General features: G+C 40.8%; 1 protein-coding gene across 4 annotated transcripts in view; it reads left to right on the forward strand.

The window, feature by feature from the left end:
• The window catches only part of LOC308091375 (GRAM domain-containing protein 4-like), a 128,888-nt gene that overhangs the window by 9,947 nt on the left and 91,983 nt on the right, over positions 1 to 26,958 (forward strand). For all 4 annotated transcript variants that reach the window (XR_013933709.1, XM_080436953.1, XM_080436955.1 and 1 more), the window contains exon 2: positions 10,550 to 10,802. Coding sequence is in view for 3 of the 4 variants with exons in the window: in XM_080436953.1 (XP_080293079.1) it covers positions 10,550 to 10,802 (253 nt within the window). In the remaining variant the exon portion in view is untranslated. The remainder of the gene's footprint in view (positions 1 to 10,549; positions 10,803 to 26,958) is intronic.

Here is a 26,958-nt window from a genome sequence, read left to right on the forward strand (position 1 = left end):
AAAAATAGCAGATCTACAAGCTCGTAGCGCAAGCGCGGCACTCGGTGCCGCGTTATTAGCTTGATCTGCTATTTATGAATAGCCAAAGAAATCTTTAAATGACACAAATGATGCTTTCCCGGTCTTAAAGGGTTAATAAATATCTACGGGAGCGTGATCCAGTGTGCAGGGGAGAGCACAGCTGACTGTATGTTTTCTGTTTTTCTGCTTTGGTACCATGTTCACTTCAAACGAAAGCTCGGTGCCTGCCTAGTTTCTGTCTCATTACAGTAGTTACGCCTGTGGCATTTCTCCCTTGGGTGTCATGTGTGTTGAAATGGAAGAAAAAGCTGCTTGGGAACTGAGACCAAACAAATTAGGTGTGCGTGTGTGTATGAGCGTGTGTGCACGTGCGTGCGTGTTTGTTTGTTTGTTTCAGACAGAGACAGAGGCAGTGAGAGTATGTGTTTCTGAGACTTTAAATGACAAGTATTTTCAATAGTAACAGCAGAATAAGCAGTTTGGCACCGGCAGAGAATATTAAGGCAATTATTTTCATGGGTGCAACCCACATAGTCAGCTGTGCAGCTCATCCCGCAAATGCATGTTCCCTACAAATGGGGCTCCATATAAAATGGAAATAAACAGGCCTTCTAGCGGTATAAAAGATATTGCCAAGAAGCATTGTTACAACAGAGACATTATGAAGTTTTTGTTTGATGTTTATATTATATAAAACTAACTACTGTATCTGTCTATATAACTATCTATCTACTGCATTAGGGGTCCTTGAGGGCGTTCCAGGGGGTCCTCAGCAAAATGAGTTAATATAGCATAAAAATCAGTCCCTGGCTTCACTTGAGCCCTATCTTAAACTTGGGATATTCTAAAATAGCCGATCTACAAGCTCACAATGCAACACACTGTGAGCTTGTAGATCGTCTATTTTTGAACACAAAATCTAGAAAAGGTACGAAAACTTTTTTTTTTTAAACACATGTTCCCTTATGGGGATCCTGGACACAACATCTTATATCAGATGGGGGTCTGCGGCCAAATACATTTACAATTTGGGGGTCCTTGACATGAAAATGTGTGAGAATCCCTGATCTACAGCATCTATCTACCGATATCTATCTATCTATCTTATCTTATTTATTCATTTGCAACATTTACCAATATGGTTCTCATAGAGCCAGGTATTTCCTCTCTGACAGCCAAGATTGAATTTGAATCCTGACACTTAACAGTTTTGGACATATGAGGTTTCCACCGACAGACGATATGAAAAATGCCCTTAGATAACTGATTTGACTCTTCATAGAATATAAAATGGACTTGACAAGGCATTGGTTGGGGAAACGCTGATGTGTGTGTGTGTGTGTGTTTCTTCTAATCAATATGTTGATGTCTCACTAGAAGGCCTCCAGGTGTTAAGGCTATTATCTTTGTGTCTTTATCGATAAGCATTGGTTGCAACAGTTAATCGAACTAATCAATTGAATTGATAATTGTTTTAAAGAATCAATAATCAATCATTTATAATCGATTAATAATCGATCGCTATTTCGAGCATATCATTATTGGTGAAAAGGTTAGAGATTTGATGATGTCATTTGTAGGCGACGATGATGTCATTTTTTAGTAGATCTACAGCCTAATAACAATGTGATTGGTGTGAGGCGGGCATGTTTTTAGATCTGTCCTTTTTGGCATGTGACACGGCTTTGATTTAACCCCTTAAACCCCAGCATTGGTATTATGGGGAAAGCTTTCGCAGTAAATAGCAGATCAACAAGCGATCTGCTATTTTCTGCGAAAGCTTTCCCCACAATAACAGAAAACAGAAAAGACACTAATATAGACACTGAGGGACTGCGGTCAACAGGTTTAAGTGGTTAAACGGAGAGAGTGGCGACTGGTGACAACTGACATGAAACTCTGGACTCCACACGACTTGGAAACTGTTAATAATCAACTGAACCTAAAACTGTCCCCAGCTGAACGGTTTGGGGACGGTTCATGAACGCATTGCAAGGGAAATGAGGGAAATCATTAACCGAAATAACCGACTCAAGCAAGATTAAGATCAGTGAGAGGTTGTAAATGTCTGTTTTGGATACATTTTCAGTAAATTGCCCTGTCCCCAATCTGGGAACCCATTAGGTTAAAAAAAAAAGGGAACAAAACTCCTGTTTTGTGTAGTAAGAGGAACTCAGTTTGGCTCCTCCCCTTTCTTAGTCCACTTCCTCCCGTGTGATTCTGCTGTTGGCAGAATCTGTTTCGAGAGATTACCCTGCACCCCTAATAGACGTGCCCTTTTGCAGTGTTGCCAAGTCTGCTTATTATAATCAACTTTAGGACTTATTTTGCGGGTTCTGGTTTTTGGGGGCCTTGTTTCTAAAGTGTACTTTGCTTATTTGGGCTTGCTTCCTGATGTTGTTTAAAACAGTGGTTCTCAAACATTTTCATGTCATCTGAAAATATGTTGTGCCAGGGACCCCCCATACAAGATTTGTGTTAACTGTAAATCGCTCTGGATTAAGAGTTTCAAAAACCTTCCACATTTTCCCATATTTTTTGTTGAATTTAGCAGATCTTCAAGTTCACAGCACGTTGCATCTCGACACATTGTGAGCTTGTAGATCTGCTATTTTCAAATAGCCAATATTTTTAGGGTACACTGTCCACCTTTGTGACCGGTACCTGTTTTACAGTTATCATGAATTTATGACGGTAAACATCTCTTCTGGTATTGTGTCCAAAAATAATTTGAAATTATATATCAGTATTTTTGAGGTTTTGTGATGGTGATAAACATAAATCATATCAGTATTTTTTAGGTTTTGTGGTGATAAACATTATATTCTGTGTATTTTCTACAAAGTGAGCTTAACGTTCACTTCTAAGTTAAAGCCACATGTGAGATGTCTGTGGCTCCTACTTAACACACACATACAGCTGTTAAACTATTTTGGTAAAATCACCTTTCAGATGTGTTAATTTAAAACCGCTGTATATTTAGAAAGAGCTATAGCAACCTCTGTTGTTAACCCAGGCATGCTGTATCTACGAGCTTGCGCTACGAGCTTGTAGATATGTAATAGTTTTTTGAAAAATCGTGAAAATGTGTGCAAACATTTTTTAACTCAAATCTTTGCTTCTGGGGATTCTATAAATGTCTTCTAAATCCTAACAGTTCTTTTTGAAAATATAATATCAGTGGTTCTCAAACTTTCATTTCAAGGACCTCTCATAATGATATGTATTTGGCCGTGGACCCCCATCACAAAATATGTTGTTCCAGGGACCCCCCAGAAGCAAAGATTTGAGTTAAAAATGTGTGTGTGTGTGTGTGTGTGATATATATATGTATATATATATATATATTTAAAAAATATATTATATGATTTTTCAAAACAAATGGCAGATCTACAAGCTCTACAATAATTTAATAAAATGTAAAAAGTGAAAATGAACCATCTACGAGCTCATAAAATAATTTGCATAATTTGCGATATAAAATAACGTTTAAGTGGTAAATAATTTTGTTTAATTTATACTTGTTTTTAAAAACCTGTGCATCTCGATTATTCTATTCATCGAAAAAGGAATCGATCGAATTAATTGCTAAGTAAATAATGGAGATTTGTAGCCCTATAGTTTTGTAAAGGTTCTGCCTTGCTAGGTGATGGTGCTCTAAAGGTGGCTACGTAATATACTGATGTACTCCACTCACTCAACCAATCAATCAATCAATCAATCTGTCAGTGGTTCGGTCCTTGCTAGGTGATGGTGCTCTAAGGCCTAGGCTACACGTATATGGATCTTTTACTAAACGGATATTTTAGTCCTCCGTTTTTGAAAAGAATCCCTGGCCACATGACAAAGATTTAAATAAATCCCTGTCCACACGTAGACGCAGAAACGCATTGATCAGCTGCAAGTTTCAATTTTATATCAGATTTTATATCTACATTTATTTTATATATGAGGGGCCAAATACATATAGCCTATACATATTTGTAATCACATGTTAAGGCCCAATACTGCAATAGCTGCATTATTTTAATAGCATCACCACTGAGCATACGTGAACATAAACGAAAACAACATTATTAGGGCGCAGCTGCAGCGCAAACAGTTGCCATGGTTCACATGACGCTGAGTCCTTGGTTTATAGTGGTGTTCAATTTTTTTTACATTGCCAACTCTCACATGTACATAAACGTTCAGATTTCAAATATAAAGTGCTTACCCCTGAGCCACGGATGTTACAAGGTGATCCGGACCGCGATAAGTACCCGTATCTCCCGTATTGTACAATAAAAAGCATTTTAATCCCATCGCCGGACATTTTCTTTTCTTTTTTTCCTTTTTTTGGTAATGTATTGGAGTGCAATACACCCCCCAACCATTAGTGTCGCATGGTTGAAAGCGTCGGAGAAAATTTTGAGAAAATGGCCGGCGATCGGATTAAAATGCTTTTTATTGCACAATACGGGAGATACGGGTACTTATCGCGGTCCGGATCGCCTTGTAACGTCCGTGGCTCAGGGGTAAGCACTTTATATTTGAAATCTGAACGTTTATGTACATGTGAGAGTTGGCAATGTAAAAAAAAAATCGAACACCACCATAAAGCAGGGACTCTAAGCACCATGACTGTCATGGTATGACAGTCATGTTTCAGGTTTACGCAAACAGTAGCTCCGACGGAACCTCTCCCTCCGCTGTATAGCTCCGAGATGAGCTATACAGCGGAGGGAGAGGTTCCGTAGGGGCTACGCAAACAGATGAGTTTTACTTCATCAATTCATTCCATCGTCCCAAAACTCCCCGCCCCACGCACCTTTTGAGCGGGCCACCCGCGGCCGCTCCATGGTCGCTGGATTTTGACCCGGGGCGATTGTGTTTTAGGACGACAGACCCCACATTCAACCCGTGTGCGTGCCGTGTGCGCTACTCGGCACTCTTTCTCTGTGCCGACTCGGCACAGAGAAAGAGGGTTTTCGTCACACAGTGAATGAGCTACTTTTCCCACCACTGTCTTATTATTAATTATGACATTATTTTGCCATAAATGAGCGTGCCTTGTTTCATAGACTGTAAGTGTTGCTCTCTATCTCTTCATTTATTATTATAATGACCATGAGCGGTCTGGTGTTTATGTATTATTATATTATTTATTATTATAATGACCATGTGCGAATGCGAGATGACGTCATTTCTCAAAATCTCCGGATTACATGTCCACACAGATACACTGAAACGCATGTTTTGGAAAACCTTCACTTATTTATCCGTTTACAAAAATATCCGTTTTAGCGGCCAAAAACACCGTTTGCGTGTGGCTGAAAGGCCCAAACGCACACAAAAATGTGCGTTTAGAAAAAGATCCATGTACGTGTAGTCTAGGCCTAAAGGTGGCTACGTAATATACTGATGTACTCCAATCAATCAATCAATCAATCAATCTGTCAGTGGTTCGGTCCTTGCTAGGTGATGGTGCTCTAAAGGTGGCTACGTAATATACTGATGTACTCCAATCAATCAATCAATCAATCAATCTGTCAGTGGTTCGGTCCTTGCTAGGTGATGGTGCTCTAAAGGTGGCTACGTAATATACTGATGTACTCCACTCACTCAACCAATCAATCAATCAATCAATCAATCTGTCAGTGGTTCGGTTCATGTTTGGTCCCAGACCCAAATCACTGCACATCTCAAAAAACGATGGCTGGATTTTTATGAAATGTACAATTTTTCTTTTGTTGCTCTGGGACCCCAATCTATACAACACTGTAAAATCTTATGTTGATTGATTATTTTATTTTATTTTCGTGTCCTGCACACAAAGTGCCCAACCCTCATGGGTTTATAAGACACCATATTACGATAACAGCATGTTTTGTTTGTATTCACACACAGTAATACATTCCATTACAGCTCAGAATTATACAGAGTGTTCCGTCTTCTATCCTAAGCTTGACATATTAAAATTTGCCACGACAAAAGCTCCTTCCCTGAGACATTATCTCAAGTTTTTCATAATCCTCTAACTCAAGGAAATCAACACAAATAGAAGACATTTCACTAAGAAATACCTCTCTTATATCATCATATAGGGCAATAAAACAAGTGTTAAGTGTTAATTTAACTCTGAGAGTGGGTCATGGGACCCATTTTTGGAACCAAGTGGACCCATAAAGGACCATTTGGTTCCATTTGTTCACTCTTGAGAGTTACATACCTCTTAACCCATTCCAACCGGGAACGCATCTGTGTAACCACTTTAACCATTATTTTATACTTTGGCTATTTAAAAATAGCGGATATACAAGCTCATAGTGCGGCATCGAGTGCCGTGCTACAAGCTTATAGATCTGCTATTTTTGAAAAATCTGGAAAATGTGTGCGAATCTTTGAATATATGTCACAGGGAAATTGGCATTCCAGGGAAACTGAAAAAGTTTTTAGGCGCGGGCCTTTTCGAGACAGGGTTTTTTACGCGAGGCGCTCCTCCTCGCGAGGAGGAGGAGGGGCTTTGATGCGAGGCGGCGAGAGGAGGAGGAGGAGGAGGAGGAGGAGGAGGAGGAGGAGGAGGAGAAGGCGCGAGGCGGGGCTTTGATGCGAGGTGGACCTGGCTTTTGTTGTTCCCCTCCACATAGCAACCAGGAAGCTACGCTAGGGGAACGCTGAACACGCGTTCACACGCACACGTGATAATGGTTATTGTCCATGACGGAGGCGCGCCGACTTAGCAAAGCTTGAGGCCGAGGAGGCGCTCCCAAGCCCCCAGAGTTGCTGAGAAACATTGAAGCCGCCACCCCAGTGGCCAAAGCTGGAACTGCAGGCGGGGAGAAATGCATGCACGAGCAAAACATACTGAGAGATATTATATATATACATATAAATATGTAAACATATTATACATAAATATATATGCATTTACATATAAATATGCATCTCGAGTGTATTTAATAAATATCTCTCGTTCATTCCTTGGCAACCGGGCTGCTGTCGGACACAAAAAGGACACTAGTGCGCATGCTCATAACTCTATGCGTGTCCAAAAACGACTCAATAATTGTACTTCCGGCAGGCTTCCGGGTGCTTCAAAACGCCACTGAGCACATTCATTGAAATGATAGCTGGGGGCGGGGCAATCCGCCCTCTAGTTATATTATACCTCTATGTGCGCGCCCGAGCGCCTCCAGGCATGAGTGCCCGCGCCGACGGTCTGCTAGTCGAATCAGCGCCGTCCGAGTTGTAAACCGATAGGGTGAGAATAGATCTTTTCTTGGCTTATTATCCACCTGTGCGTGTGTGTCGTGGATAAACTAAAACAAATGTTAAAAGCCAGAACACAATAAAATTATCTTAACAGTCAAGCTTTCAATAAACCAAATTGAAAGTGCGTGTGCACGCACGCATGCACGTTCATGTCTATGCACGTCTATGCACGTAGTGTGGCTTGCATTGCCCTCTAGTGTTGGTTCTACAGAATTGCCTGGGGGGGCGGTGAAAACGAGCGCTCCTTTTTCAATTTCCCTGGAATGCCAATTTCCCTGTAACATATATATTTTAAATGTTTAACTGATATTTGCTTCTGGGGGGGGGGTCCGTGGAACAACATATCTTGAGATGGGGGTCTGGAGCCAAATACATAATTTTGACATGGAAAAGATTGAGAACCACTGATATTATAGCAAAATAGGTTTTTCAGAAAACTGTTAGGATTTAGAAGACATTTGTAGAATCTCCACAAGCAAAGATTTGAGTTATTCAAATCTTATATATTCGATTTGCACACATTTTCACATACATTGTTTTTTTTGCAGATGTACAAGCTCATAGCGCAGCACTATGAGCTTGTATATCTGCTATTTTTTAATGGCCAAATAAATCTTAGTTAACTCTATAAACGCCATTGACTCGAAAACGCGTCAATAACTACTTAATCCACCCACGCCATTGACGCGTTTGACGCGTTGGATTTGCGTTCATTGTTTAATCTCTGATCGCGCTATGCTGCTTAAAATTCAATGTTATTCTCGAGTTCCACTTACTTCACCCATATCTGCATCCGGTTTCATGTCCTGGGTTCCGTTTCCGGTTTTTGATTATTTTCCCCCGGTCATTTCGTCCAAAATAGGTAAACAAATGGTTTTTCACACGGTATGACGGACGAACGGACAGTTTCTCTTCTATAATCTATGGTCTGGGTGACGATCAGTCATCGCCGTCGTGTATCACAACGTAATTTTGACGATCAAAACAATCTGGGAGGACGTCACATCCGTTTTCATGGTTTTCCCTGTCTAATCGCTCAAGAAGGGTGAGAGAGACACCAGGAGCTGATCAAGCTATCATGTGCTGCTCTCTGGTGGCGGATTTGTGCGGCGTCTTTAAAAAACAGTCTGATCAATTATTTTCATGAAAATTTTCAAAATATAAAAATAAAAAAAACACGAAAATTGCTGGCAATGGGGGAGTACTTTATGAAAATACTCTGGCAGTCAAAGAGTTAAAATGACACGGATGCGTTCCCGGATTGAATGGGTTTAACCATGTGAAACTGCTTGAAGTGAACTCTCCACACATGTGGGTTTCTGCAACAGGCCATGGTTTTGCCGTGACAGAGACCAGCGTAGGATGCTGGTGTATTTTCATCTCGGTGTGGCCTTCAGGCCTCCTACACACTCTGCTCAAAGGTTGCAGTGCTGCGCCCACAGGCTGGCGAATAGGCAAACGAGGCTAACATTTGATGGAAAGGAAACCACAGCCAAGAGCCTTTTGCCTGCATGTGGTCTACAAGCTCACAGCATGTAGAGCTGCTATGTTCACCATTTATTAGGTTTTTTTTTTTATTAAAGGTAGGGTAAGTGATTTGCAATTATTCAAATAATTGCAAAATGGGTCTATGTTCTGATAGTGCTCGTTACTATAGAGTGTCCTGTCCATATAAAGAGTCTCCATGTCTCTCCAGCTCTTTATCAAATAGAAAATGCATTTTCGTTTCAGTTTCAGTTTCATTTCCAATTTTATCCAATCAGGATAGAGAACTCAATCAGGATATAGATTAAACAAGTGAAATTGGAAGTGATGACACTAAGAAATGAGCAGGAACTGGAACACTATAAAAATGAAGCTTAAAAATGGGTACTTTCTCCTGATTGGCTGAGATTTTGACACCTACCAGAAAATGCATTTTCTGTTTATTAAAGAGCTGGAGAGACGGGGAGACTCCTGTTACTGAACAAACACTCTATAGCAATGATTACTATCAGAATATAGTGCTTTAACCTTTTAACAAAATACTTTTTGTTTTTACCCAAAAATATCACTTACCCTACCTTTAACTAGAGGTTCACACCTACGTTGCACCGCCGATCTGACAGATATGCCCATATATGGAGATCCCTGATGTCATCAGTACATGCCCATATATGGGCATACCCACATATGGAGATCTCTGTATCTGTCAGTCCTTGTCCCTTTTATGCCCATTCATGGAGATCCCTCATTGTTTGCGGCTGATACCATGACGACACATTGAGGTTAGACAGCACACTCCATATTTGGGCGTAGCTGCATTGGGAACTCCTTATATGGTTATGGCTGAGTCAGAGTGACGTCAGTGGTCTGCTCGCCCGCCCGCCCTCCCATGAACCAATTTTAATATAGGATAGGACAGGATTTGTTTGGGGAATACTGGATTAGAGTAAAGGCCGATGCATACAATTTCTAATCCAGTATTCCCCAAACAAAAAGTGTAGTATATGGCCCTAAGGGACTTGTGTGATTAGAGAAGGAGGGTTGCACAAAGGTCACTCTGTCCAGTCCACACACACACCAGATTGAAACATTTAGATTACAGTAAAGGAGGGAGGGGGGATCTCTAAGCATTTAATCCCTATAGTTGCAAAAGCAGGGTTGCTCAGTGACCAGCACTAGATGACACTGTGGTTGTGTTGAGTTTTCAGGTATGACTACTAGGGATGAGACGATATTGTGGCCCAAATAATTGCGATTAACGATGTTATCGCGATCATCTAAAGTTGAGCCCGGCCCAGCCCAGCCCGACAGAAATTCATCCCGAGGCCCAGCCCGAAGCCCGAGAAATATGTGACAAACTGGGCCCGGCCCGACCCAAGAGCCCGACATTTTTATGAACAAGCAGCAGCAGCCCTTTTCTCTTCATGAATTATTATTGCTATTCATGAAGAACAATTCTACCTTCTCACAACTAGCAGCTGCTGCTCGTTCTGTTTTTCAAAGTGACTGTTCCACTGTTATTGATTGGATTTAACATATTTGGAATGTGCAAATCCTAGTGCAGCCTAGCTTCACACAGACTAGGTACTGACGACACCTGCTCTTCAGTTGCTCCTGGGTCCTAGTGTCCTTGGCTCGTAAAAGACTATTAGGCTGCGCTGGTATTATGTAGCCTATAAATGTACTATATGTGACAAATTCGGCCCGGGGGATGGGATGGAAAAAAGATTTTTTTTGTAACAAACACCTTATTAAATGTCCTGTTTTGTCTCTGTCTTGGTCTCTGCAGGGCTGCCATTCACCATGTTAAGATAAAGACCCAGAGCAGTGTGTTGTGGACCATGCTAAAGCGGCTGGACAAGATCCGCTTCCGAGGCCAGCGCCGGGACGAGTTCCTGGACCTGGCCGAGTCGCCCAACAACTCCGACTCCGAATGTAACGACGACATCATGATCAAGCCCCCCCGGTCCTCCTCCTCCTCCAGAGACCCCGAGGAGCTGCGAGACCCCATGGGTGAGCTGCAGCTGCAGGCGGAGGCACAGGTAGGAATTTACGTTTGGCTTGTTTTCGGGAAAACTGGTCAATGTGAACGTGTGTCGCGTGCCGATCAAATGCCGCATGTTAGGCACTGGGCGATTATTCAATTCAATATCACCATTAATTCAAACGTTTGCCTCAAATATGATTAAAGGGGTTCTAGGCAACTTCAGAGATCAAAAAAAGAAAAAAACTGTTGTCGAACTGTTTGTACCATTGACTGACAACCCCTTCAGCCAATCAGCAGTTCGTTCCCCTTCAGCCAATCAGCAGCTCCGTTTTCCCCACCACCAGCCAATGGGGACTTTTGAAGGGGCTATGCCGAAAATAGGTTGCTTTATTCGGATACATACGTGTCACTGCCCACCCCTGCCGGTTCTCTGCATTTTTAGTTACCTAGAATCCTGCTACCATAATTGGCGGCCACACTCATGGAGTGTACACGAGTGTATGGGGCCACTCTCCAAGCAGACACATGGCCCAACTAACTCCACATTTTCCCCCAAAATTCCTCAATATTCTGCCTGTAACACCAGCTGCTTCCCATACCGTTACTGTACTTGCAGGATGTACAATCAATAACAAACGCATTATGCCCCAATACTTATGCAAATCACTTCGCCAGCTGCAATTTACTTCCGGAGGGTTCTTTTAACAGCCAATCATCATCATCTGCCACAAAACCTCAGCACCTTCGTTCCCCTGCAGAGCACACAGAAACAAGCGCTGCCTTGGTCTATGCAGCTCCCCCCCTCCCCCCCAGTACCGTACAGTACAGGTAGAGGTACAGTACAGTACAGTACAGTACAGACCATACAGTACAGTACAGTACAGGACAGGTAGAGGTACAGTACAGTACAGACCGTACAGTACAGACCGTACAGTACAGTACAGTACAGACCGTACAGTACAGTACAGTACAGACCGTACAGTACAGGTAGAGGTACAGTACAGTACAGTACAGACCGTACAGTACAGTACAGTACAGGTACAGTACAGTACAGTACAGACCGTACAGTACAGTACAGACCGTACAGTACAGTACAGACCGTACAGTACAGGTAGAGGTACAGTACAGACCGTACAGTACAGTAACAGTACAGTACAGTAACAGTACAGTACAGTACAGGTAGAGGTACAGGACAGTACAGTACAGACCGTACAGTACAGTACGTACTGTACTGTACTGTACATACAGTATTTACACAATACTACCTACATAGGAAAATAAAGTCTCTTCTTCACCAGATGCAATTTAAACACTGTGATGCCTGCTCAGAGTCATATTGTGTCTAACATACACATCTCCTCTCTCATCTCAGCTGTACCTGGGCCCTAGGTGTATTCCAATCAACCAGAGTGCAGTGGCCATCACTCCAAATGTTGTGACGTCAGGGCCGAAGTTCTAGTCCCTTTAATGAATGAAATGAATGAATGAAATTACTGGTTCTAAATTTTGGTTTTCATCTTGTTTTGGTTAATTGCCCAGACCTACTGCATGTTTCTGGCCCAGGGGGGGTTTCATAGTCTGAAACAGGGAGCCTCCCTTCAGACAAAGCTCAGACAACTGCCCCACACAGAACTGATGCTAGACACTATCCTATCCTATCCTATGTTCCTATGCATGTTGCCTGCGGACGGGCGGATAACATGCACTGATGTCAGCTACATGCGGACCCCAGGAAGAGTAGCTGCTGCTATTGCAGTAGCTAATGGGGATCCAAATAAACAACAACTACAAACAACAATAAACAAACGGAAAACGCTTCCTAATAGCACAGGCCGTTGTCAAGGAGCACCGTGTCCCTTTCATGCCCATATATGGGGTTCCGTGCTAGCCATGTCCAAATATGGAGTCCAGGCCAGACTATGACGTCAGTAGTATATTACATCATATTGATGCCATCAGAGTGTGTAGGCTACGTGTAGTAGACCAACCTTGCTGGGGTCTGCTGCTTGCTATGCAGGCCTGGAATTTTAGGGGCAAGGCCACTTGACCTTTGGTGTTATCCATTTTTTTTGGGCACAAAGGCCAAATGCCAGGGCAAACAGGCCATCAAATAAAACAAGATTTTAGTCCATTGAAATAATGAATGCAAGGGTTGAGGATGATTTTTTTTATGAGGGGAATTGAATTTTATATGATGCATTTTATATGTAGACTATCTGCAGTGAACTAAATAAATGATGGTATCCATGCTCAGCCCTGCACCAATCAAAGTGACTGGATTGGTTTAAAGATGGGGACTTAAGAATTCAGAATCTCAACAAAAAAACACTCGTGTCTACATGACAAGAAAGAGACACTGGTGTCTACATATTGACAAGATCTACACGACAAGAAAGAGAGAGAGACACTGATGTCTACATATTGACAAGATCTACATGACAAGAAAGAGAGAGAGACACTGATGTCTACATATTGACAAGATCTACATGACAAGAAAGAGTCAGAGGAGAAAGTGGTACAGTCAGCTGGGGCATTAAGGCCACTGTGGCCTCAGGGCATGCCATGACATTCCTCCCTGAAATTCCTGCCCTGTTGCCATGTGTTTAAAACTAAATCCTTCATGACTTTCACCATTTGAGTCTGCAGCCGTTCTCTCTGCTGTTGTGTGTGTATGTACTGTACTGTGTATACATACCGGTAGCCCTGAGCCCAGGTTCCAGCATGCTTACTGTAAAGAGCAGAACACAATTAGACAAATGCATGGAACGGCTCCCCTGAGTCACCCTGCTGTCTCCACCCACAGCTCAGTCTTAAGTGAGTGAGAGTTCACCCAAAATGCTAAGGAACTGCTTAGCCCATTCAATCTGGGAATGCATCTCTGTCATTTTAGATTAAAAAAATTGCAGATCTACAAGCTCATAGCGCGGCACCGAGTGCCACCCTATGAGCTTGTAGATCTGCAATTTTTGAAAGATCTTGAACATTTGTGCGAATCTTTGAATATATATTTTTTAAAGCGAACATTTGTAAAATATTTAGTTCCAGGGATAGGACCTCCAGAAGCAAAGATTTGAGTCACAAATGTTCGCATAAAAAATATATACATTCAAAGATTTGCTCATAGCGTGGCACTCCTATGCCGTGCTATGAGCTTCTATATCTGCTATTTTTGAATAGCCAAAGTATAACATAATGGTTATAGCTAAAATCTAAAATGACACATGCGATCCCGGATTGAATGGGTTAAATGTGGGATAATGTGAAGAATTGGCTTCCTCTCTCCCTGCGTAATATGCCATAATATATACCGCCTGTGTGAGATTTGAGATCTTTTGCTCAATCTACAGAGGAGGAAAATGGATGAGGGCATTGCCAACCACATCAGAGTCTTAGGCCTAGGCTACACGTATGGATCTTTTACTAAACGGATATTTTAGTCCTCCGTTTTTAAAAAGAATCCCTGGCCACATGACAAAGATTTTAAAAAATCCCTGTCCACACGTAGACGCAGAAACGCATTGATCAGCTGCAAGTTTCAAATTTATATCAGATTTTATATTTACATTTATTTTATATATGAGGGGCCAAATACCTATATACATATTTTTTATCACATGTTAACTTAAGGCCCAATACTGCAATAGCTGCATTATTTTAATAGCATACGTGAACAGCATACGTGAACATAAACGAAAACAAAATTATTAGGGCGCAGCTGCAGGGCAAACGGTAGCCATGGTTCACATGACGCTTGTATACAAGCATCATGGTGCAGAGTCCCTGGTTTATAGTGGTGTTAATTTTTTTTTACATTGCCAACTCTCACATGTGCATAAACGTTCAGATTTCAAATATAAAGTGCTTACCCCCGAGCCACGGATGTTACAAGGCGATCCGGACTACGATAAGTACCCGTATCTCCCGTATTGTTCAATAAAAAGCATTTTAATCCCATCGCCGGCCATTTTCTTTTTCTTTTCTTATTTTTTTGTAATGTATCAGAGTGCAACACACCTCCCAACCATTAGTGTCGCATGGTTGAAAGCATCGGAGAAAATTGAGAAAATGGCCGGCGATCGGATTAAAATGCTTTTTATTGAACAATACGGGAGATACGGGTACTTATCGCGGTCCGGATCGCCTTGTAACGTCCGTGGCTCAGGGGTAAGCACTTTATATTTGAAATCTGAACGTTTATGTACATGTGAGAGTTGGCAATGTAAAAAAATCAAACACCACTATAAAGCAGGGACTGTCATGGTATGACAGTCATGTGTCAGGGCTACGCAAACAGATGAGTTTTACTTCATCAATTCATTACATCGTCCCAAAACTCACCGCCCCACGCACCTTTTGACCGGGCCACCCGCGGCCGCTCCATGGTCACTGGATTTTGACCCGGGGCGAATGTGTTTTAGGACGACAGACCCCACATTCAACCCGTGTGCGCGCTGTGTGCGCTACTCGGCGCAGAGAAAGAGGGTTTTCGTCACACAGTGAATGAGCTACTTTTCCCACCACTGATTGATTCCCCAAAACATAAGGAACAAGGTATGTCCCCTTTATCAGTTCAATAAGGGACACTTCTTTTGGTTTCCAAATGAGTGACAATTCCTCATTTCAAAGGAGACGGTTGGCAACTCAACCTGTGCCTCATGTGTGTGCTTTAATCATGGTGCTGTGTGCTCCTGTGTCACGGGTCAGCTGAATACTCTCAGTAATAACACCCCAGAGGGCAATCTGTACTGTGATTAATGGTGTACACTACAGTACCAAGTGATACAGTCAAGTACTTCAGTCCTAGCGTCTCTATTCCGGGGGGGGCCGAACAACATTCAGTGGAAATCGTCTGTCTGCAATCAACAAATTGTTGTGAGCTTGTAGATGTTATACTTTCGGCATACAAGATTTGGTGAGAGCAGCTGATCTACAATCTCACAACAAAGTTGTGACCTTGTAGATTAGCTATTTTCACGTAGGTAATAGTTAATTAGGTAATATTTGGCAATTTGACCAATTTATAGTATAGTTTGTTGATATACTTTTGACGCAGTGATGGTCTTATTGTTATTAATTGTTTTATTTTCGAGGTTTTACAAAGGTAAGACACTCTTGATGGAGGTCCAGTGGGACCGAAACTCTGTCAATTTGAATAAAAGAGGCTGCTGAGCAAGAGCAGTGTGCAGGACTTTTTGTTCATGAGAATATTTTTTCATGTTTGCTTCAATTTTTTCACCGTCCAATGCACCTGCATCCAAAAGAAGTGGATGTGTGCGAATACTTCCTTCACATAGATTAAAAAGGCCTTAAAAGTACTTAAATTTACACTTTTAGAAATGTGCAGATACCCTTTATACACTTCTACTGTATGTTGGTTTGTTTACTGCTGTGTGAGAGAAAACACAATGTTGCACATTAAGCCAATCATCTGGGGACCCCCACCCCCCACCCCCCAAAATCCTTTGGGCACAGTTTGAGAACCACTGTTCAAAATGAAACAAACTCATAAACCTTTACCCTTCAGTCTTGCGTGGGATCTTCCCAGAAGGGCTTCATTAACCCATTAAAACCGGGAAAGAATCTATATCATTTTATACTTGGGTACTACTAAAAAAAAAAGAAAAATCGTGAGAAATATATAATATTCTTTAAGCGAACATTTTTAACTCAAATCTTTGCTTCTGGGGATCCCTAAAACAACATATTTTGAGATGGGGGGGGGGGGGGGGGGGGATTTAGCAACATTGGTGGAAAAAGTACTCACATTTTCTACTTAAGTAAAAGTATCAATACTGCAATGTAGAAGTACTCCGTTACAAGTATAAGGCCCCTTGTTTTCTTGAGTAAAAGTTTTAAAGTATTGGCATCAAAATATACTTTAAGTACCAAAAGTAAAAGTACTAAAATGTTTGAAAATAGCAGATCTACAAGCTCGCGACGCGTTGTGAGCTTTTAGATCGTCTATTTTCAAATAGCCTAGGTATAAAATAGGGCTAAAGTCGTTAATGTATGTTTTATAATATAATACTTTATATCTGCAAAGTAACTAAAGTTTTCAAATAATTGTAGTGGAGTAAAAGTACAATATTTGCCTCTGAGATGTAATGGGGTAGAAGTAAAAGTATTGAACATTGGAAATACTCCAGTAAAGTAATAGTACCTCAAAATTGTACTTGAGTACAGTACGTGAGTAAATGCACTTAGTTACTTTAGAACCACTCTTTAGAAGACATTAGTAGAATTGGCCTCGGGTCTAAATGCGTTAATTAAGTCCACTCACTCCTCTTGCTTTTAGATGCTGCCTTGTTGCAGCTGCACGGCCACTTTGTCCTGCGGCGCTTTTTGCCAGAAGCTCTCCCTCTCTCTGCTCTCTCTCTCTCCCCTGATACATGGCGTTCCTGTTTATTCAGTCCCTTTCCTGTTGATCTTGTCCTCTCCTCTCGGACAAAGATGGAGAGAATGCCCTCCAACGGCTGCTTACGTCACGGAGCACAAGCTTCAAACTGCGGCACCCCGAGGCCCGTGCCAAGGCCAACGAATTAATCCAGACTGATTCTCAACCTGTGGGCCGGGGACCACTAGGAGGAGGAACACTGCAAGTGTGGGCCCCCAAATAATTGGCAAAACATTCAGATTTGAATGATAATATAACATTAACCCATTGAGACCTGAAGCCGGTTCTACATGTCTCCTAAATCTCAATAGTATTCTGAAAAACGTACGTTTCTATATCAGTGGTGCTCAATCTTTTTCATATCAAGGACCCCCAAAATTATATGTATTTGGCCGCGGACCCCCATCAAAATATGTTGTTCCAGGGACCCCCAGAAGCAAAGATTTTAGTAAAAAAATGTTCGCTTTAAAAATATATATATTCAAAGATTTGCACACATTTTCACGATTTTTCTAAAATAGCAGATCTACAAGCTCGTAGCGCGGCACTCGGTGCCGCGCTATGAGCTTGTAGATCTGCTATTTTTGAATAGCCCAAAGTGTAAAATAATGCTTTTTAGCTCAAATCTAAAAATGACACAGTTCCAGGTCTTAATGGGTTAAAGGGATAGTTCACCCAAAAAATTACTTATTTTCTATCAATTACACCCACTATGAAGCCTTGAATTCATGGAGATGTTTTTGGTTTTTGTTGCATTCCTAAGCCAATAATTTGATTAATATTAGAAAAAAGTGGGCTGTGATTCAGAAAAGGTTGAGGACCACTGAATTAATCCAAGCGTTTGATCCACTCTGTGTTGGGTTTGAAATATCTAATAATTTGCATCAACACTGAACCTCCATCTACAACAGAGGTTTTGTAAGGTTCTGGCAACGTTTTGTGGTGGATTAGGTTCTTCTTTTTTGTTACAGCTGGAATTTTATCCTATTGATATTATTCTAGAAAATTACAATATTTGTCATAATGAGGACAAACAAGAATTTCAGCATCCATTTTTCAGTTTGCGAATTTAAAGGGTCTACACCATGAAAATCACTTTTTTCTTGGTTTTTTGGGGTCCCCAGTGTCTCTTGTACCCAAAAAAATGTTTTTTTTTTAAATTCAGTCATTCCTTCTCATTTCATGGATTTCCAGAATGGGCGTGTCTGAACAGGCGATCTCAGAATGGAAATGTTTATGATGTCACAAACATTATTGATGGCAAACCCAATGTTAAATGAAAAGTGCCCGAATCGCTCCGAAACTTTTTCTACCCCCCCTAAGTGGGGGTCTACGAACAAATACTTCGGGCTCGGATTTTGGCTCCGCCCCCCGGAAGTGGGTGAAACAGGCACCTCAAACACTTGGTGGAATTGTTCAAAAATGTTCAAAGTGTTTTTTTTTCGATTTTGTATTTTTCTTAGATGCTTCTTTTTATGCAGAATTTTCTTTTTTTGTATTAACAGACAGAATTGCTCAGTAGCCCCCCCCTGCCCAAGAGGACGTTTTGGTATTGCAGCTGAAAGCGCTGTATAAGCCAGAGACAATTGACTTGGGATGAGTATATCTGAGTGATGATTTAGGCTCAAACCTTTTGAAAAAGGTTTGAGGGACATACACCATATGATATTAAATATCAAATATTTTTTTTAAATTCATGGTGTAGCTCCTTTAAGTTTTGTTCTTCTCTGTGACAACAGCCACTAGGTATCATGTATTTTTAATGAGGATGAATTCTCAGATGAAGACACGAGGCCTCTCCTTTCCCAGGAATTAATTTAATGCATAACATTAAGTACACTTGTTGTCCCATATTGTTTCTAGTTACCATACGGAAAGGACATGCATGAACGTCACTTTCTTCTTGGTTCGGGTATTTCCAGCTGGCAGATTTGGCGCACTGGGAGGCAAACCGAAGCTGAAGTCAGTGAGTGCCAGGTGGACAGGCAAGCCTGTATGAATAAAAACACTATGTTTGAATGATTTGTAAAATAATCTGTTATAGAAAATACAAGAAAACGTATCACATTTTTTCTGATGTCTTGTTGTTCAATATGTACACTATAATGTTATAGCAGTATCTAAAGAGTACAGAGTGCATTTCTGTGTAGTATGTATTGTCTGTATGAGCTGCACAGTCTTACTCTGTGCTCCTTAGATACCTTAATACAATTAGACAATAAAAAACACAAGATCAGAAAACAATGTGAGATATGTCTTCTTGTAAGATAATTTGACAGTAACCAATTATCTGACAAAGTATGCAATCATTAAAGGGATATTTCACTTTCAAAAAAACGTTTGGTATTTTTGTCGTCTACTCAGGCCTTTGTGAGACCCCAGACAGTTTTTAAGTTGCTCGATTCAGTATTTAAATATTTGATATTCATTTTATCAGACACGCCCCCTTCCTATACATACCCATTGTAACTTCAAACTCCATTTTAACCATGTTAGAATCATGAAAAACACCCATCCTTGGTTCTGGTGACTCACCCTGCCCTCTTAATGCGTGAGAGGGCCGTGTTTTTCCGATAAAATATTTCATGTATTTTTTTTATTTTTTTTATTGTAATTAATTTTTTTCATTTTCCCAAAAAAATATTAAACATAAATTAAAAAAGTAATTGAAAAAACACGGCCCCCTTGCGTATTAGGGTGGCGGTATGAGTCACCAGAACCAAGGACGGGTGTTTTTGATTAATCTAACATGGTTAAAATGGAGTTTGAAGTTACAATGGGTTTGTATAGGAAGGGGGCGTGTCTGATAAAATGAATATCAAATATCTAAATACTGAATCGAGCAACTCAAAAACTGTCTGGGGGGGTTCACAAAGGCCTGAGTAGATGATACAATGACCAAAAAGTGTTTTTGAAAGTGAAATATCCCTTTAAGATGTATTGTTTATTCTTAAGCTTGTCCAATGACTTCAGTGCATTCCATTGAACTTGCGGCTCCAGTTTACAGTACCTCCCAGTGTGTCTGTGGTGCGTGCCACGCCGTAGGTCAGTGCTTTTCAACCCTTTTCATATCAAGGTCCATTATTTATTCGGCATTTGAGCCGCGGAACCACCATTTGATGACATTTAGACTCTCAGAACCAAGACTTAGAATATGTTGTTATCGTTGGATATGATTTCTTCCACAATTCCATGCTGTATTGATGTTGGTACCATAGAAGAGACAACAGGCAAACGTTGAGCAAAATAACAATTCTTTAATTAAGTAATGCAGATGTTTAAAGGTTCTATGATATTCATTTTCACTTAAAAAAAAAATGACCTCAATTACACCCAAAAAATCTGAACTTTGAACGTTCAGTGGATTTTCTGTGGTCTGGGGTTTTCTGAATAATTAGGCTGAAAAGTAATCTGAGCTTCGGCAGTGAGGTCACAGCCGATTAATCCCGCCCACTCTCCTCCTCGCCCCTCCCCTCCCCTATCCTTTCCTTTGGGGGGGGCGGAGCAGAGGCGATGATTGACAGGCAAAATCCCTCACTAGCGACACCCGCAGGCAAAGATTTCTTTTTTCATTGCAGTTGAAAAGGCTTTAGAAATGTGAGAGAAAAACACCTGCCATGGATCAATGGAGTGGAATTTTTTGTTAAAACTTTCTATACACGTTTGAAGGACCATGACAAAGACTTTTAATGTGTGGTAAAACTGAACGTCATGAAACCTTTAACAATAATTTAACTCTTAAGAGTGTAAAATGCGGGTCCATTTGGTTTCATTTTACGCTCTCAAGAGTTAACGATCTATGAGGGTCCATTTGGTTACCAACTCTCCATCATTTAGCTGGGGACCACCTGGAACCCCCTCAAGGACCACTGCTGGATCCCAGACCACTGGTTGAGAACCACTGCCGTAGATGTCCTTCTTTACATAGCCTATAGCCTCGAAACATCCTACACAAGGCGGTTGGATTTATTGTGTCTGGCTTAAACATTAACCTCCGTTTAAAGCGTCATTCATCTTTGCTACTGTTTTGGGTCGTGCAGTTACCAGTGTTGCCAAGTCCGCTTATTATAAGAAACTTTTGGCTTGATTTTCTGTAAAGTCACTTTTTTGGGGAGCTTGTCTCTAATGTGTAGTTGCTTATTTGGGCTTGCTTCCTAATAATGTTGTTTAAACCAGTGGTTCTCAAACCTTTTCATGTCAAGGACCCCCAAATTAATTAATTAATGTATTTTTCCGCCGACCAACACTGAATGTTTAGAAAATAGTCCAATTATTAAAAAAATAATCCACGATTTAAATAGACGATCTACAAGCTCACAAAGCGTTGCAAGCTTGTAAATCGGCTATTTTCAAAGAGCCAATGTATATTAGGGCTCAAGTAGTGGTAATACTGGTTGCTTCTTTTCGGCTTGTTTTCTTAGACCCTGGCCACTTGTGTCTCTCGCAAAATCTGGCAACACTGACAGTGACCCTCTGCAGTAGCCTACATCTTCTCCATGTTTAGCAGAGACTCACTGTCTTTGGTACAGGGACAGGAGAAATACAGGTCAAGCTTTTTCTGCATTGAAGGTAGAAACAGACGATCTTGGATTAATTCTTTGCCCGCGTCACATCTGCACACATTTGATGTTGTCAAGGTATCGTAGACATACCTGTAGAAGAATGGGGTTAAAGGTGCTGTGCTATTTTCTTTTTTTAGATAAGTGTTATTTAGCTCTGTATTCTGATATTAGTCATTGCTATACAGTGTTTGTTCAGTAACATGGGTCTCTCTTCCCCCTGTTACTGAACAGACACTATGGTTATATAGAGTTCCGGAACCCTACGTCGTACCGCCGATCCGACCGATATGCCCATATATGGCCGTATCAGAGGCACCCAGGGGACACATGTTGCGGGTGTTGTTCATTCATTTTGGATGTTGGTTTCTGTTGTGTCTGACATCAGTGCATGTTGAAAATCTCCATACAGGTGCATTTGACACCGTTTCTGTTTCGTCTGACATCAGTGCATGTTGAAAAAATCTAATATCCCATCTGTGCATTTGGTTTATATTGTGTATAACATCAGTGCATGTTGATCTCCATGTATGTGCATTTGATGTTTTACGGCGGGATTTTACGTCATCCAGGTTGACCACATTAAATCGCCATGGTTACTCAATAGGTTATAGTGAGCAACCATATTTGGACATAAAGGTCAACCCGGAACTATCTGGTCATGGTTGACGTGGAGCTCCTTATATGGATCGTTATATGATTTGTTTGAGTCATACTGACATCACAGTCAGCATGACTCATGCCATATTTGGGTGTAGCTGCAGTGGAAACTCTGTATATGGTTATGTCTGAGTCATAGTGAACTCTATATAAGGTTATGTCATAGTGAACTCTATATATGGTTATGTCTGAGTCATAGTGAACTCTATATATGGTTATGTCTGAGTCATAGTGAACTCTATATGGTTATGTCTGAGTCATAGTGAACTCTATATATGGTTATGTCTGAGACTGAGTCATAGTGAACTCTATATATGGTTATGTCTGAGTCATAGTGAACTCTATATATGGTTATGTCTGAGTCATAGTGAACTCTATATATGGTTATGTCTGAGTCATAGTGAACTCTATATATGGTTATGTCTGAGTCATAGTGAACTCTATTATGTCTGAGTCATAGTGAACTCTATATATGGTTATGTCTGAGACTGAGTCATAGTGAACTCTATATATGGTTATGTCTGAGTCATAGTGAACTCTATATATGGTTATGTCTGAGTCATAGTGAACTCTATATATGGTTATGTCTGAGTCATAGTGAACTCTATATATGGTTATGTCTGAGTCATAGTGAACTCTATTATGTCTGAGTCATAGTGAACTCTATATATGGTGAGTTACTTGTTTTTAACTTGCTTTTATGACTATCAGATTGTTGCTGGTCATCAGTGATTGGAAAGCGCTTCGGGTCAACTGCTGTGGTTTTAAAATGTGCTTATATCAGGGGTCTTCAGCAGGGACCCCCACTATACAATTGTGTCTTCATAGATCGCTTCATAGACTTGTTTGACAGCACTATCATCATCAGTGTTGTGTAATGTTTTTTGTTTGTTTACACGTGATCTTTTCTATTAATTTGTTGGATTTATTTTAACAATTTATTTAAACAAATCAAATAATATAATTTATTATACATTTAACCACTTAAACCCTCCATATTTAGTAAACTTGACCTTTTGGCTCTGTACGTGGTCTGCTCCTTTTTCCTTTTCCCCTCCACACCAAACCTCTTTGCCGAAAATAGCAGGTCTACAAGCTTGTAGATCCGCTATTTTCGGCGAATGTTCCCGCAGAAAAGGGATGCTAGGGCTCAAGAGGTTAATGCAAAAAAAACAACAGAAGTTCCTATCACGCATTTGGCGGCCCCTCTGTAGTAACTCAGAGGAACCTCCCCCCCCCTAGGGGGTCCTGGACCCCCTGTTGAAGACCCATTCGTTATATAAATAAACTTGACTTGACTCTGTTATTGTTACGGGGAACTAGGGGACCGCTTCTTGCACTTGTTCCCATAGAAACCAGAGATTGGTTTACCCCATGCGACTACTTGTGTCGTTATCTGTCAAAGCGTTCACACTCTCTTTGTCTGACAGTAGGCCACAGAATAACTCACAACACAACCAAAAAGTGGTATCATTCCAAACCTCTACACTCACCTCACAAATAGAGCTGCAGCTATCGGTTATTTTATTTGTATCTTTTTACCCCTTTTTCTCCCCAATTTAGTCGTTAGTTTCATCACCTCCGTTCACTTCATCGGGCCAGTCTTCTACAGAGCCTTCTATTGGCGAATAGTGACAAAGCCCTGAACCCGGAAGTTTACGGAATGCACTGAGTCTATGAGCGTTTGTCACTATTTCGACACTTACATCATCATGAACCATGTGCCGGTGCTGTTTTCTGCCCCTGAGGTGACACAACTCTCTAATGCAAGGCTCTGGTGCAGTGACAAATATCACCCTCCCCGTCCCCGCTTTCCTCCCCCCAAACACGGGCCAGTTGTGTTGGTATAGATGCTCGTCAAAGGCGGATGCACCACCGCGGTGGATTCAAATCCACAACCTCCGTGGTGGTGGGCAGGCACTTTACCCCTGCGCCACCCGAGCATTTATCAATTATTTTATAGCGTTTATTCCATAATCTTTTTTTTTTACATTTTCAAAAAATGTGTTGTCTATAATGACATGGCCAAAATAATGATAGATTCTTAATCGATCAATTATCTTTTTATTTGTATTTCTTTTTTTTATAATTGATTAAATTGATTAGTTCAATTGACTGTTGTACCTTTGTTTCTCAAACTTTTTTGATTTTAAGGACCCCCCAATTGATATGAATTAGGCTACGGACCCCCATTTGATACCATTTTCCATATTATCTCTGGGACCCACCATCAACACAATGAAATCCTAACTGAGAGTGTACAGATGGAACCAAATGGACCCGTTAGGGTAAATCTTTTCCATTTGTACTCTCAGAGTTACAGTCCCGTAATTCCGCAAGGACTGGGCAGTGGTTCTCAAACATTTCCATGTCAACTTGTCAAGGACCCCCAAATTAATATTTATTTGGCCGCGGACCCCCATCTGAAAATGTATTGTGCCAGGGACCCCAGAAAAGAAGATTTGCCTTAAAAAAAATCAAAATTATAAAAAAAAAACATTAAAAAAATAAATTTTAAAAAATGCAATTTTGGAATCGCCAACGTATTAAGTGGTTAAAATTATTGTGACGCTGTATTAACACATTTTGCTGGGGACCCCCTGGAACCCCCTCAAGGACCCCTGGGGGTCCCCGGACCCCATTTTGAGAACCACTGACTGCCCTAGGGGTTCCCGGACCCCAGTTTTGAGAACCTCTTCACTTTGCTCACTAACACACTATACCACAGTACATGAGCTTTGATGGTCTTCTTGCGTCTTAAAATAGCCTCTAATTTATATGATTCACAGTCTACAGTACAGTGAAACTAATTATTACCACTCACGTGGTGTAATTAATGGACAGAATGTTATTTATAGAGCTAATTATTACAGATGATTAATGGGGAAATGTTCCATTTTTATAGATTGCAATTGGCTGTCCATTATTAGTTGGAAGACTTGGAAGTCACTTCCTCCTCTGTGTGGAATTAACCTTGGTCCCCGCTTTCATCTCCCATCTGTTCTGGAACGGAGCCAACATGGAGGCTGTTGTTGTCTGGCCACGTTTCAACATGCTAGAATAGTTTATTATGACAGTTATGCACATGTACCATCATGCACAATGCTTTTGTTTTGGTTCCTTAAAGCGATAGTTCACCCAAAAAAAAATTTGAATTCATGGATATTTTTTTATTTTTGTCGCATTCCTAAGCCAATAATTTGATGACCAGCGGACCGGTAGGAGACTCTTTGTGTCTCCTACCGGAACCGCTGCCAGTTATCAAATGATTGGCTTAGGAATGTGACAAAAACAAAACAATATCCATGAATTCAAGTCTCCATGGGGTGACTAATCGATAGAGAAAAAAAAAATTGGGGGTGAACTATCCCTTTAAAGGTAGGGTTAGTGATGTTTTTTTGGTTAAAACTAGATAATACTATAATCTGATTTGTTTGTTCAGTAACTCTTTAACACATTGCGTGCCAATCGCGTAGTTCTACGCGAACCTAAATAATTGCGCAGCGTGCCAGTCGCATAGTTCTACGCAAAGTGGTCTTTTTTTTTTTTTTTTTTTTCCCGCAGTGACACATTTCATTGTAGGCCTCCCTCACAGTGACACATTTCATTGTAGCACACCCGGATATGGAAATATCCGTATCCGGAGATATTCGTTCCCACCCGCCGCCGCTCTAAAGCTTCCCCTAATCCGCCATTATCTCTGAGTTTTTTTTCCTCCTCGCTGATCGCTGTTTAACATAAACCGCAACTACTTCAAAATGGACGATCGCCGATTGAAACGGTCTTCTCTGGGCCACTCACACAGCTACCCTGTCTGTCTACAAACAGTTTAACGTGCGATCTTAAGGTATTTAGCGAGGTCTGTGGCGACATGAAAAAAACAAAAAAACAACAATAAATCGCTGGCGCTGGTGAGTACATTATGATATTAAACTCTGGCGTGGAATGTGTTTAATAAACAGAAAATACATGTTCAGGTGGGTTGCCAATTTAAGCCAATCAGGAAAGACTGTATCCTGCGTGAGTTATGTCTGTTGATTGGATACATAAAAAAGATATGCATTTTCTATTTCTTAAAGAGCTGGAGAGACATGGAGACCTCTGTTACCGAACAAACACTCTATGGCACTGACTACTATCAGAATATAGAGCTATTTAACACTTGCAGCAGCAGTAGTAAAACAACAACTTAATAAAGAATGCTAGTAGCAGTAATGAACAATGACAAAGAATAAAGAAAAGCAGCAGTAAGCATTGTTGCCATGTGCGTCTATTATCGATTTGAGCTTGTTTTTCAGTAAAGTCGCTTGTAAATATTGGTAGTTGTGTGGGTTATGTTATTTTTGGGAGCTTGTTTTTAAAGTGTAGTTGCTTATTTGGGATTGCTTGCTTCCTGATGTTGTTTAAACCAGTGGTTCTCAAACATTTTCATGTCAAGGACATTGACATTGACTTGGATGGACTGCCCATGAACTATTAAGACATTTATTTCTTCCAGACCGTGGTACAGTACACTTTATAATTTAAGATATTATTGTTTGTTCTTGCGTCGCCCATGATGCAATTGAAGGGCAATATCTTTGGGGTTTGGCTTTTTT

Source organism: Gymnoscopelus braueri, assembly GCF_963280865.1.
Source record: "Gymnoscopelus braueri genome assembly, chromosome: 9".
In the NCBI taxonomy this organism is placed as follows: domain Eukaryota; kingdom Metazoa; phylum Chordata; class Actinopteri; order Myctophiformes; family Myctophidae; genus Gymnoscopelus; species Gymnoscopelus braueri.